This window comes from Vanacampus margaritifer, chromosome 10 (assembly GCF_051991255.1).
Source record: "Vanacampus margaritifer isolate UIUO_Vmar chromosome 10, RoL_Vmar_1.0, whole genome shotgun sequence".
Lineage (NCBI taxonomy): Eukaryota > Metazoa > Chordata > Actinopteri > Syngnathiformes > Syngnathidae > Vanacampus > Vanacampus margaritifer.
The window spans coordinates 19,318,996-19,332,583 of record NC_135441.1 but is presented as its reverse complement, the minus strand read 5'-3'; the positions used below and the strand labels follow the sequence as shown (position 1 = coordinate 19,332,583).

General features: G+C 43.1%; 1 protein-coding gene across 3 annotated transcripts; it reads left to right on the top strand.

The window, feature by feature from the left end:
• The first annotated feature begins 614 nt into the window (after positions 1–614).
• rab11fip5b (RAB11 family interacting protein 5b (class I)) lies at positions 615–12,900 on the top strand. 3 transcript variants are annotated; one of them, XM_077578834.1, is made up of 7 exons: positions 615–754; positions 843–1,349; positions 5,098–5,630; positions 6,484–7,066; positions 7,514–9,664; positions 10,421–10,550; positions 11,735–12,900. In XM_077578834.1, exons 2-7 carry the CDS (start codon positions 943–945, stop codon positions 11,993–11,995), a joined length of 4,065 nt encoding a protein of 1,354 aa, XP_077434960.1. In that variant the 5' UTR covers positions 615–754; positions 843–942; the 3' UTR covers positions 11,996–12,900. The 3 variants fall into 3 exon arrangements, with proteins under 3 accessions (XP_077434960.1, XP_077434959.1, XP_077434961.1); XM_077578833.1 differs by having other exon boundaries at positions 710–1,349; XM_077578835.1 differs by lacking the exon at positions 7,514–9,664 and having other exon boundaries at positions 710–1,349.
• Positions 12,901–13,588: the final 688 nt, after the last annotated feature.

Below are 13,588 nucleotides of genomic sequence, written 5' to 3'. Positions count from 1 at the left end.
TTTTGTATTGATCGTATTTGATGTTTCTGTTTCAATTTGCGTTCAAATTTGCCTCCAACTATATCAGCGTTGTTCTTTCAATGTAATTTCATCCATATTACTATAAATTTAATATTTGTACTGTATGTAGCAATATGTAGTGTCTGTAAATATATACACACACACACAACTAAGAAAAATGAGACTTCCTAGAATGGCACAAAAAAAAAGTGGACGTCCTCCATTCAGCAACAGCAAGAATAATAATGAAACTGCAAACTTAGCTTAGACATTTTTAAAGAATGACGCAGAGTTGGATACAGTAAGTTAAAAATGAAAATTGATACATAGACTGTAATGTTCAGCTCAGCAGATAGTCAATAATAAAATGTATGTCCACATATTTATGTCTCTCCCAGGGCAGTTATGTTTTGTCCATTTCACCCTCGCCTCCACTAGAGGACGTCATAGCTACACAGATGACGAACAAGGTGTCAGTAAAAGACTATTCTAAAAAAAAAAAAAAAGCGGCGGCCTGTACTATAATAATCATCCTTTTCATGCAGTTCCACCATCTTAAACGTGCGTGACGTCATCGTCTAAATCGTTTGCACGTTGATGTTGCATCGTCATCACGCGACGCGATGATGGATCTGCACATTGATCGCACGTGGTCCTCACAGATAAGACCCCCCCTCCCTTCCTCGTCTTCAGTGGTGATCACGTGACCGTGATGGTTCCGCCCAGAACAACTTCAGCATGTGTTGACATTCCGGTACAGTACAGTGCCATTTTATTTTAGTGGTGGTGCACGGCTGGCTAATTCTGCAGCTTTAACGGATCTGCGCCGTTTCTTCCTTCAGCGCGGTGTGCTTGGCGGGGCGGGCTGGTCGTGTTCCGGGATGGACGTGTTGTGTCGCCCCGCAGTCTGACAAGTGACACCCGAAAAAGCAGCGCTCCAAGATGATGTCGCTCGTCGACCTGGACGACGAGCAGCGATGGGTGCCCACGCACGTCAATGTCACCGTCCTCCGCGCCAGGGGACTGCGGACCAGGAGCAAGCATGGCAGCCGCTACCTGTACGCGGTGGTCCAGGTGGGCAAGGACAAGTACACCACGGGCCTGGTGGACAAGGCCGAGGTGCCCGTGTGGTCCGAGGAGTGCTGCTTCGAGCTCCTCCCGGGCATCTTGGGGGAGGAGGAGGAGGAGGAGGAGGAGGCTGGAGGCGGCCGCGGAGCTTACCCGCCCGGCAGCGCCGACTTGGTGATCACCGTCATGCACAGAGTCCTGATTGGACTCGACGTGTTCCTGGGCCAGACTGTCATCCCGCTGGATCGTATGTTTCGGGAAGGCGCGTGCCCCAGAGACCAGTAAGTGTTTCTCAACGCAATGTCACGTGATTTGGGCTCACTTGAAGATCTATAATACATATCATTCGCTTTTCTCTTAAATATCAATATATAACATATCTCCCTGTAAATCGTGTTTACATTGTCAAATGGTCACATTTACAACGTTCCTAGGAAATCACAATGTCCAATCACTCGGCCATGTCGTGGACTCCTGTCTTAAACTATGTGGGGAAATTACTTTACAGGAGTATTAACCTTAAATATTACTCAAAGCAAAACTAAGGAACTTTCAGTGTACGTTGAGTACAGTAAGTTGGTAACGAAGACCACATTTCTCATGAGGACAAGCGCATTGCGTCATTTTTTTTTAGCTCACGACATTCAAATTGACTTCCGTCTTTTGTAACGAATGGGTAAAGGGTGAACTGACGTATGCCATAAAGCACTCAGCACATTTTAACATCGTTTTTTGGTGTGGCAGTGTTCCTACCATCCTCCTCAAAGTTGTTTAGTGCCAGTAAAAATGATACAGACCCCCTAAGGCCATGGCAAAGGTACCATTCAACTAGTTTTTAAGTCGATGTTTCATCATAAGAGTTATGAATATATTTTATTAAGGTTGAAAAGTTCCTTAGTGCTACTTTAACTTGTGGCATATGATGGCAACTGTCCTCACATAAATATATATATATATTAAACATTTTTAAACATAAGCATAACGGTTAGTTTACTTACTTAAACACTGACTAAACAATAAATAAACATTCACTTTAAATGTATTGAACTAAAAAAACAACTGAATGGTACTTGTGCAGTAATTCCTTTGGGTACCACTAGGGGGAGTGCATACCGCATTTTGCCAGTCCCTGACCATGAACATATTCCGAAATTTTCCAAATTTGCGATTAGCACAGCCTTGCTCGAGAATTCATCTGCACTGCTCTTCAGCAGCCCGGCCACCATTACTATGTTTTGTCAGGTCGACTATTCTTTTGTCTTTGTCGCTCTTTTAACGATGCAGTTTAGAGCCGGTTATTGTCACTCCCTCTTCTAAGTAGTCCTACGAGATACTTTAAACTCTCCGCAAAGAAAAATAGTATTCACCCTAGAGGCTTACAATAGCTTAACAACTGACAAAGCTTCTATATTTTTGTACCCTTGACTTCTACTGTTCAGTAATATCCATGAATCGTCACCTTTGAGTTAGTGAGGCAATTATTGCACTTTTATTTCTGACACTGGTGAAGATGGGCTTTCACTTTGGTGATGTTGGAGTGAACAGTGAAGTCACACATGCAGATCAAATTCCTCATAGCTTCCTCAACTGGCTCGAGAGCAGTTCAGGCCAGGACATACTGTAACATCACGTGACATCATTTTCACCTCTCGGTCACCGAAGCCTGGACTATTACGGTCAAAGTCAACGTCTTTCAATTTTGTCAAATAACGTGGCTTCTAAATTGACTTTAGACATAAACATGACTAGTCAAAGTTCAGAATCCTTTATGAAATCTCCGTTTTAGAAGAATGACTGTTTTTGGGGGGATGTGACGTAACAAGACTGGTGCGATGTGAAACATTTCCACCATCGCAGCACATCTGGCTTCAATTGCGGCTCCTCCGCCCGCCCTTTTGCGAGTGTCCACAGACGCCGCGGAACACGCACTCGGGAATGCTGCGATTCCGTTTGTGGACTTGAGCGTTATTGTCGTGGAAGTTCTCAAGTGTAGTCGTGCTTCAGATGTGGGCTTAAGCTTGAAAGGCTTGTAAAGTTTTTGTTTGTCAAAGTCAGCGGTCGCGTTGTGAGCACAAGCCCTCCGGCGATATCGACTGATTATGTAATATGCGGGAGGCATTTCCAAAAGGAAATCAATCTTTTTGTTGTTGTTCATTTTTGTTCCGGCGCCAAATGCTACATGGCAAGCAAAGTTGATTTATGATATATATATTGCACATGTTGGGCTTTACACAGATATAAGAAACTTCTAAAATGGACAACAATGCAGATAAAATAACAATACAGCGTTGTGCAAAAAGTTTTTAATGACTTAAAATAAATAATAAATAAATGGCAGCCATTTTCTTTGGATCATCAAAGTCGAGAGGTCATTGATTTGATCTTTAAACCTACTTATTGTGACATAGTCATAACATTTAATAGGACAAATACGGTTATGAAAAAATACAGACACAATTACAAAAGGACTTTTTAGAAGGGTGATGTTTCGAACGGACCCTGGGAAAGGATCTTGATCAACTTGAGAATACATTTGGTTTCAATGAGACCAGAATCCTAATGGCGCCGCCTATCTATCCTTCATCCTCCATGAACCAGGAAGTAGCCTACTAACAAACAAATGGACAACCATTGGCCTTGGTGGCGGTTTATTAATTACCGTACCAGTAAATATGTTTATTTTAGACGTAATGAAACGCAATGAACGGTGGCCTAAGAATTTCGCAATTTACACATTGTTGTATAATATATAGAAGTGTACATAAAGTATAAATTTACGATCTAATAATAAGAAAGTGATCCGTTTTTCCATGTCAATATCGAGCTAAACGCTTCATTATGTTTAGATGAGACTTTGGGCTGGATTAGCCATTTTGAACCAATTAAAAAAATTAGAACTACGATTTGCTTTATGCTATTATCTATTCAATACTCTTGAGTTGGGCGGTCCGGTTCAAAGACGTTTTTTTTTTGGCACGCACCTCTTGATCAAAGACTTAATTCATCGGTTTGGACTAGCCTCCTTAGGGCCCTTTATTCTTACTTTATTTTATTTTATAAAGTCATTTTGGATAATTGTATGCTTTAGAGCAGAGGTGGGCAATCTCGGTCCTCGAGTTTTCTCACTTCCAACACAAGCTGATTCCAATCAACAGGATCGTTATCAGGCTTATGCAGAGCTTGCTGATGAGCTGATCATATATCAGCTGTGTTGGAGAAGGGCAACATGCAAAACCTGCAGGACTCCGGCCCTCGATGCCCACCTCTGCTTTAGAGGAACAGTTCGAGGGGTGTAATATTCTGTTCCCAATGCACAAAGGTCCATAAAGAGAAACCTTGAGTCTTGATAAGGGATGTGTTGTCAGGGAAGGCAGGTGAGGCAGTTCGCCCCCTGTTGGCCGTTCCATGCATGTGAAGCGTACCCCCCCAAAAAATACTTTCAATTATTGTGGGAATGCTGAATCATTACCACCTGTCTCATACTGCTCAGTGGTGGTAACCAGCAAGTCATGGGTTCGAATGCCACCTTCGACTGTACATTGCAAATATATCCATGGCCAACTGATTGTATACCAATTGATTTTAAACAAGTCACATTAGATCAGTGGTTAGAGCAATTGCCTTCCACCACGGAGTACCTGGGTTCGAACCCCGCTTGTACCACATTTTAGTGATTTATCTTTCAATTTACTTCATAAGCACATATATTCAGCTTTCCAGCGTTCCTACGCATTTTTTGCAGAAATCGCTCTTTGTCTAGTTACATGAAATTAAATGATGTTTCATTTTTTTTATATCTGACTCCAGAGGTGTCATGAACCTCACCGAACATCACTGACCTTGATAAAGACATGCTTGGATGAGTCCAAGAACAAGCCCATCAAACACCTCGAACGTCACAAATGAACGCATCTTGTAGCAGGTCTTCCCACAAGAGGGGAAGCCGTTACATTTATCAAGCTATAAATACGTATGAGACGATGAAGATGAAGCTGAAGTGTCACTGTGTCCTCTGTGTGATGACCCCAGGTGGTTCAAGCTGCACTCAAAGGCGGGCCGAAAGGCGAAGGAGCGTGGCGAATTGCAGCTGACGGTGCAATTCACCCGCAACAACATGACGGCCAGCATGTTCGACCTCACCGCCAAGGACGGTCGGCGCTCCGCTTTCGGCAAACTCAAGGATCGCGTCACGGGGAGGAAGCGCCCTGACATGGAGTCTACCTCGGCCATCGTGCCGGGCCGCTACGCCGCCCTCTCCATGACCCCCCCGGGGCAGACATTAGGTGACGGAAGCGGGGGCGCCGCACGTGGGCGAGACGTGGAGATAACGGGGGAAAAAAGGAGTGTGGTGAAAGATTTCTTCAAAGGGAAGCTGAAAAAGTCGGCCGACACCAGGTCGTGCTCGTCGCTGGCCTCCGAAAGCAGCACCTCCTCCATGGCGAGCGACGCCGCCGGGCCTCCGCCTGCTCTCGGCCTGCTCTCAGATCTTCCCAGCTCGCCCATCTATACCGCCGTCACGCGAGTGGACCCCCACTATGGAGACCGAGATCTGACAAAAACAGGTAGCGTGCGCCATTTTCTGGATTCGAGATTGTTTGTTTTTCAATCAAGTTACATTTTATTGAAAAACATTCCACTGTGAGAAGTGGGAACACGTCGGGGTCACCTTTTGTGGAGATGCGGTAAATTATGAGATGAGGAGACAAAGGCGACCTACATTTGGAATCTCATAGATAATGAATCTGGATTATTATTATTTATTTATTTATTCTGTGAGGATCCAATAAGCGTGGTTAGTGTGTTGTGTTTCGTCAAAACTAGTCTAGGTAAACAAAAGATGTATTTTGTTTTGTTATGCCTAAAATGCTAGCATGCCTTGCTAGCTTAAAACGTTAGCGACTAGCACAGAAAGGCAAATGCACTGAACGAACAGACCCGATTTTTAAAAACATGCCTCATTTTGCTGGATTTGATTTGGTAATTATATGATCACTGATTAAGGTTGAGGCTATCAATCAATAAAATGTGGCTTTTATTACACTGTTTAGCATGTAGCGTAAACGTTCTTAACCCATTCAAAGCTTTGATGAAGCAGCACAAGCTATGTTTATTGTTTTTGCGTTATGTAATGTTTTTTGTGTGCTTTTAATTTGCCGTGGTGTCGATCTGTGTTGCATCATACAAAGGACTGTTTGTAACTTGTACAACCATAATAATAAACATTGTCGAACTAACAATCCTAGAAGGTTCCCACACCATATGATAAACTGACATCTTGTTTGAGTTCAGCACTTCAAAGTCTTATTTAGTTTTTCAAGTTTTGGATTTGTCTTTTATCTGGTAGATTTGTGCAACTCATTAATAAAGTCTAAAGACTGTCATTATTGTAAAACACATTTGTTCCCCTCTCTGCAGTGCTCAACAGTCAGCACGCCACCAACATTCTGACACACAAGCGGGCCTTCAGCGATGAAGCCAGTAAAATCACAGAATCTGTCCTTCGGACAAATCCCACCATGGAGTCGGTCAAATGCCAGCAGAGCATGAGTCAGTCCAAGTCTTCCGTGTGCATAAATGGCAGCCATGTGTACGACTCCGAGCCGTCGATCCCAAAGAGCGCCGGAACCCTGCCGTCCAAGTTAGTATTGTTGGAGAAATGCTCTCCGCTGTCCCGTTCGCTACAGAACCTCACCAAGCGAAGCGAGGACAAAGGTACTTTCGCAGAGGGGCGACGCTGGTCTTTCGACAAGACCAAGAAAGAGGAAAAGGAGGAAGACAAGGACTCTCGACCAGCAGAGATTGGAGGTCAACCTGAGCAGGTGGCAAACCCCTCGGCTGCCGATTCATCCGACAGAGGGTGGAAGCTGAGGAAGACCTTATTCTCTGGAGGTAGGAGTGATTCTGTCCCAGCAAAGCCAGATGGCAACCAGGCGGCTTCCACCTCTGAAGGGAGGCTCAGAGGCTGGTTCAGCTCCACAGACTCCCAGAACAAGCCGAGGTGAGTCCGGTCTGGTTTGGTGGTGTCTGGTTTCCCCGTCATGGAATTTGTCAGAAGCCTCTTCCGACCAGGCTTGTCCCTGTCGAGTTGTACATCGTTTGAAAACAGGACTAAGTTTGCTCATGCATCTCTCCATTTCACTATGATGATGACACCCAATCGCCATAATTTTCACCTGCACCCATGATGATGAACAAATAGCTACTGTACATGTTTTATTCACGCTTGATTCTTTTGCAAGTTTACGTTGCTTTTTCTTTTTTTTAGTTTAATCTCATGCCTGGCTCAAGCAAATTTTATCATTTGGCCAGTTTTGTGTCTATAAACCAAAAGTCCCACGTGGTTGTGAAATATCAGCTAATACAGTATATTGGTGACTGTTTATTTGAGAACAATGTTCGGGAATCTTAACTAAGAGGACCAATGTGCCCTATTTTCCCTCTACAGGCTGGAAGTGTCTCCTAAACTAGAAAGCGCCTCAGCTATATCCCCTCCTATCCCTCCTCGTGCTTCTATAGGCTGTCACAGTTCCTCCTCCACTGACTCCCTACCCTTTGACCCCAATCACACACATCCCATCACTCCCCCGTCTACTCCCATCTCCCCCTCCAACCCCTTCTTTGAGGAGCTGCAGAGGTCCCCTCAATCTGCACTTAGCTCTCCAACCTCTATGAGCGCTTCGCAGCCCTCCGGCCAGGGTGCGACCAGTCCTACTCAAGGCGCTACCGATATACGTTCCATCAAGAGGGAGCGTCCTAGACCTGTTGCTAGGCAGGTATCTCTCCCGGAGTTTTTACCCGAATCTTCCAAACGTTCAAGCGTTCGCCCCACGTCGGTGAGCATACAGGACTGGGAAGACTCATTTGACACGTTTGCTTCAAACAGGCTCAACTCACCCAATGAAAATCCCAGGCGGACGCAATTGGAAAGTACCCTAGCGTCCAGTCAGAGGTTCAGTTACCTTGCAGCAAATTTAAATACTGAATATCTCGTACAAGAGCGACAAAGATACCATGAGGATCCTCCGCCGTTACCTCCAAGGAGACCGGTAAGAACTTTGACGAATGAGATCTACTCTGATGGTTGGCTCCACAGAGGCCAAGAGCTGGCGGTCCATAAAGAAGCCTACCTGCTATCCCAGACTGGAGTGGCCTCACTGCAGCACGGAAGAGAGTCGGAGTGTAAAAGACCCGCATCAAGCGTATCACCAGACTGCGAGAACTCCGATTCCTTTAATGTTACCCCGCAACTATACGGAAACATTCCTTCCCCGGGTTTCACCTCTGAAGACGCTATCAAGAAATATGAACCTTTGGAAGATACCACTGACTTCTGGGGGGGGATGCTGTTTGAACAAGACTTGTACGGGCGGGTTTGCAGGGGGAATGTTCAACAAACCAGCCTACATGTTGGTAACAACATAGAGCTTGGGAACGTTTTAGATTGTGATACTTCTATTGCTGACCTTTTGAAGAAGTCATATAATTCTTTGTCAGTGTCAAAGTTAAAGACTGGTCAGACTCCCCCTCTGGTAGAATCGACCCAATCTTCTACCATAAGTCAAACGGCAGGCGTTAACAATAACATCTCGCTAACGTTAGGAGATCTGAACATGAATGCGAGTAATTCCGATTTCACCTTCATAGATTCTGATGGGTCTTCTCAGTCAGAGGCAGTTGATGACGTCAAACGCCTCAGAAGTAGGATCAGTCCACAGTTGCCAAAAGATTCTAGAACAGCTGTTTATCACCAGGCGACTTCCCATAAGGATGATGACACGCTTGAAGACGCCAGCATACCCGACAGGGACTCGTCTTTGGAAAGAACCATTTTATCGAATAAAACGTGCAAAGTCTCTCCAGTTTGCCAGGACTTTCCATTTGAGGCCAACAATGGTAGCATCGGTGAAACCCAGGAGCGACCTGTAGCCGATCAATCTGATCTCAGGATTGAGTCCAGTGACGATAAAGACGGTTGCGATGATGCTTTTTTAAAAGAGATCAAAAATGACAGTGTGGATAATGGGAACCCTCAAGATGAGAGGGATTTGCCTCCACGGGCGGTTAGCGCACGTGTTAAACCCAAAAGGAATCTTTGTCAACATTCCTCATTCGTCAACGAAGGTCCATCGTCTTACCAACCTAGTAAATCCTCTCCATCTCCCAATCTGGAAAGCAACGAAGATAAAGTCTCAGACTATAATTGCAATTTGAAAAATACGTCACCACTACATTCAAATGACTCGTTACTTGTATTGGGGGATTACGTGACAGGAAAACCCACTGAGATCTCTTTCGAAGTCCTTCATGCCAAAGTCGCCCCTCATTTGAAAAGTCCTTCAAAATCTGAGCAGGGTTGTTCTCTCACCTCTTCAACCCACCCACCTGCTAACCTCCCCCTTGCCCCCGCCTGTTGCCCCATCACACGCTCCTCAAGCAGCGGGTTGCAAAGCGCTGCAACCAGTAGGTCTCAAATTGTGGCCCCCTACACGACCTCCTCCTCCTCCACCACCACTGATCAGCCCCCGTTCGATGCATGGCACTCACTTTTGACTGAGGAGCCTCGGCCAGCTTGCAACCTGCCCCGCCAGGAGAGCAGGTGAGACGTCCTCGCACCAGGAAATACACTCAACTCCTTCCTACGTGTAGGCAGGCACTCACTTGAGACAATTCATGCAAAGTTTGTCGTTCTGCTTCCCCCTCCCACCCTTTGCCTGCCTGGCTACTTTGGTGCATTCACGCTGTGCTAAGTTCTGTTGGTTGCTGTGCACTGCTCTTCGCATTTATGTTGTCATCTCATGTTTTCACTCCATTAGACTGCATTTACACCACAGGACATTTTTGATAATGTACGCATTTTTACATTTAGATTCAAATGGCCCATAACCAATACTGCTTCTGTTTACCTTTAATGGGACCCTGCAGCAATACACATACACCATATAGCTCATGATGTCATTGTCTCCGTTTCTGTCTGAATTTGCCTTGGATTTTTCTGGTAATAGTTTAGTTTAGTGAATGTTGGACCTGAACTGGACTTAGTGTTCAATTTTGCGTCTCAGATTTTTTTCAAGATAAATTGTAGTTTTGATGACTACACTGGACTGTATTTATAAATCTTTCTAATCATTCACTCCCATTGGCTAACATTATCAACTGTTTATTATATAAAACCATGAACACTGTTGCTTTTGGATGAAATCTGACACACATTTCTACCACTAAACCGACTGGGCTTTAAACTGGAGCTGGCCATAGCAAGAAGCCAATCAAATGATCGATTGATTTTAAATGGTTTACGAGATGGTACAAGGGTTCAAATGACATTGTGGTTCTGACCTCTCTGCGTTTGCAGACTGCACCCAGTGAAACCTTTAAGTCAACCAGAGAAGAAAGAGAGCCGTTCGGTTCTGGAGAAACTCAAGTCCACCATCAGCCCGGGACGCTCCGCCCAGCAGGTGGTAGTCGAGCCGTCGAAAATTCAGGTAGGCCGACGACACCAAAACACAACGTCATCAAACCTCCGTCACACTATATAACCCCTCTTGTTTATTAGATCAAAAATCTAATTAGCATGTTTCCATTTATTCTCTGAAGTTTCACTTGGATAGAAACTGTTTTAGTACATTCCCCGAGTGCTAGTGCTACTGCTAGCATATGTATGTTAGCATGTTGCCATTTATTGTCAGAAATAAAGATTCACTTGTATATAAATTATTGTACAATATTCATACGACATTAGCTGAGTGCTACTGCTACTATATGTATGTTGGCATGTTACTATTGTCAGAAATAAAGATTCACTTGGATGTAAAATGTTTTACTATATTCGTACGGTATTAGCTGAGTGCTAGTGCTACTGCTAGCAGTATGTTAGCATGTTTCCATTTATTGTCAGAAATTCAGGAAATATTCACTTGGATATAAAATATTTTACTATACAGTATATAATTCCTACAACATTAGCTGAGTGCTAGTGCTACTGCTAGCATATGTATGTTACCACATCGCCATTTATTGTCAGAAATACAAGAAAGATTCCCTTGGATATAAAATATTTTCGTATATTCATACATTAACTGAGTGCTAGTGCTAATGCTAGCATATGTATGTTACCAAGTCTCCATTAATTGTCAGAAATAGAAGATTTACTTTAATATAAAATATTTTAGTATATTCATATGACATTAGCTGAATGCTAGTGCTAATGCTAGTATGTTTATAAAAAAAAATCTGCTAATTTCAAAGAGTTATAGCTTGGTGTGATGCCCAGACAGTAAAGTCATTAAGGTGTCTTAATAAATAACAGGAAGCCTGTAGGTCTGCACACTAATACCCCAGCAAGCAATTATTAAAAGTTTGTTCCAATCAATATATGCTGTGATGACTTCATTTTTTTTCTTCAACTTAGTTTTTTCACTTGAGGCCCAAAATGGGGAGCACAGTATAGTTATTAATTAGTTATAGTTACATTGCTAGGCTTTTCTCTGCTTTTCTCCCACATTTCAAAAATATGTCATAAAATATATGACTTCAGTAGTGCAAAACATAACGTCAGCTAAGCTACATAGAACTACTGTACTTCAGCGTCACGATTCATGCTTGAAGATCAAAGCTGAGACTTTCTGAGATCGTTTCGACAGATCGTCCTCTCTTGTGTAAACCACAGGAGCCCACAGAAGACAGGTCGGCGCTTTACGAGCACCTGACCAACATGGAGCTCATCTCCTTGCTGCTGCAGCAGGACATGGACATGAACAAGCAGCAGGCGGCCTCCGAGCGCCAACGGGCGCAGCTGGAGAAGTGCGAGTCGGACCTGAAGAAGGTCAAGGCGCAGGTTCGCGATTTGGAGGACTACATCGACAACCTGCTGCTGCGCATCATAGAGCAGACGCCCACGCTGCTGCAGGTCCGCTCCAGACACAAGTGACGCCGGCGCCGCGGCATCAGTGCCACGGAATATAGCCGAGTCTCGAGGTACATTTTGTGAGTTGTAGGATTTAGCCGACAGAGACAAATGTGAGGTCTTCCAACGAACTCAAATATGACTGAATTGTGCTGTTGACACATTATTGTGACATGCATGCATGTTCAAAACAACGACAAAATAATATGAAAAACGCTTTTTTTTTTTGTGCCTAAACATGCTTACTAGAACAAGTTATGATATCCAGCAGTTGCGTTAAAATTCTAATGTAGCAATTTCATGTTAAAAAAAATACAGTGCATAAATAATGCAGTAATAATAGCATTATTTATTATTATCACTTTGTCACAGCTGCGTTTGTTGTGAAAGTGCAATATAAATAAAGTTGAGTTGTAAATACAAAAAAAAACTGTATGTTGTGGAACTACAACAATGCATACATTGTACAGAAGGGGAAAAACAGCTGAAACAATTTTTGAAGGAAAATGTCTGAGATGATTACCAAAGCGCACGAAATTGAACTTAATGTGACAATATACAATTCAATATCAATTACAAGATGTGTTTATTTTATTTATTAAATCGTAAACAGTTTTGGTAGACTGTAAACAGTATGTAGCCAAATAGGGGGGGGGGAGGGTGTTCAAAAAATAAAATTGTCAGTGAATACATTTTGTTCAACTTTGGATGTTTTCCTGTTTCAAAAAAACAACAATTTTTTTGTAAGAGGACAAAGTGTTCTTGCAGTACTATTCTTATATGCTAGTGTAGAAAAAGCACTTATGCTAGTCAAGTTATCTCCATACAAGACTGTTGTCATGTATCACATTGACCTCTCGAAGCTTCCTGCAGAGCCTCACCCGACCACACTGTTACTGTTACGTAAGAATAAAGTGTGACCCTTATAATCATTGTGGCTTCTGTGTTGAAGTGTGCAATTACAGACTGATGTAATACAATGTTCTGACCACTAGGGGGAGCCCTCACTACAACGATCCCTGTTGATCAACATCGAGATTGTGTATCATAACCTAAAAGCTTTTGTTGTCTAAACTCGTAATGAATAAATTAGAATGGCTAATTCATGGACAACGAAATTTTGTTAAATAGTTCAATTAAAAAAAAAAAAAAAGAAGAAACTTCTATACTAGTCTGTGCTATAGATTTATTACAGTGAAATGTCCTCTTTAAAAAAAAATACATAATTTTGATGATTATATGTTACAGGCTGGAAATCACAAATTCACCATCTCATAATTAGAATGTTACATAAAAGCAATAACAATGATTGTTAATCAAATTAGGTCAGGACACCATGGTGCCTAGTGATTAGCATGATGACTGACTCACAGTAGAGAGGTCCCGGGTGCGAACCCTCTGTGGAATTTGCATGTTCGTCTTCTGTGTGTGTGTGTGTGTGTGTGTGTGTGTGTGTGTGTGTGTGTGTGTGTGTACCCCCCTATTCCGATAATAATCATTAAAAAATAAGTGTTATAGGGGTATTGACTACTCAAAATGACCAGTTGTGAGTGTGGTTGTTTCGCACACATTTATTTATTTTCCTGTATTTATTTTTTGTTTAATTTACGTTTGAGA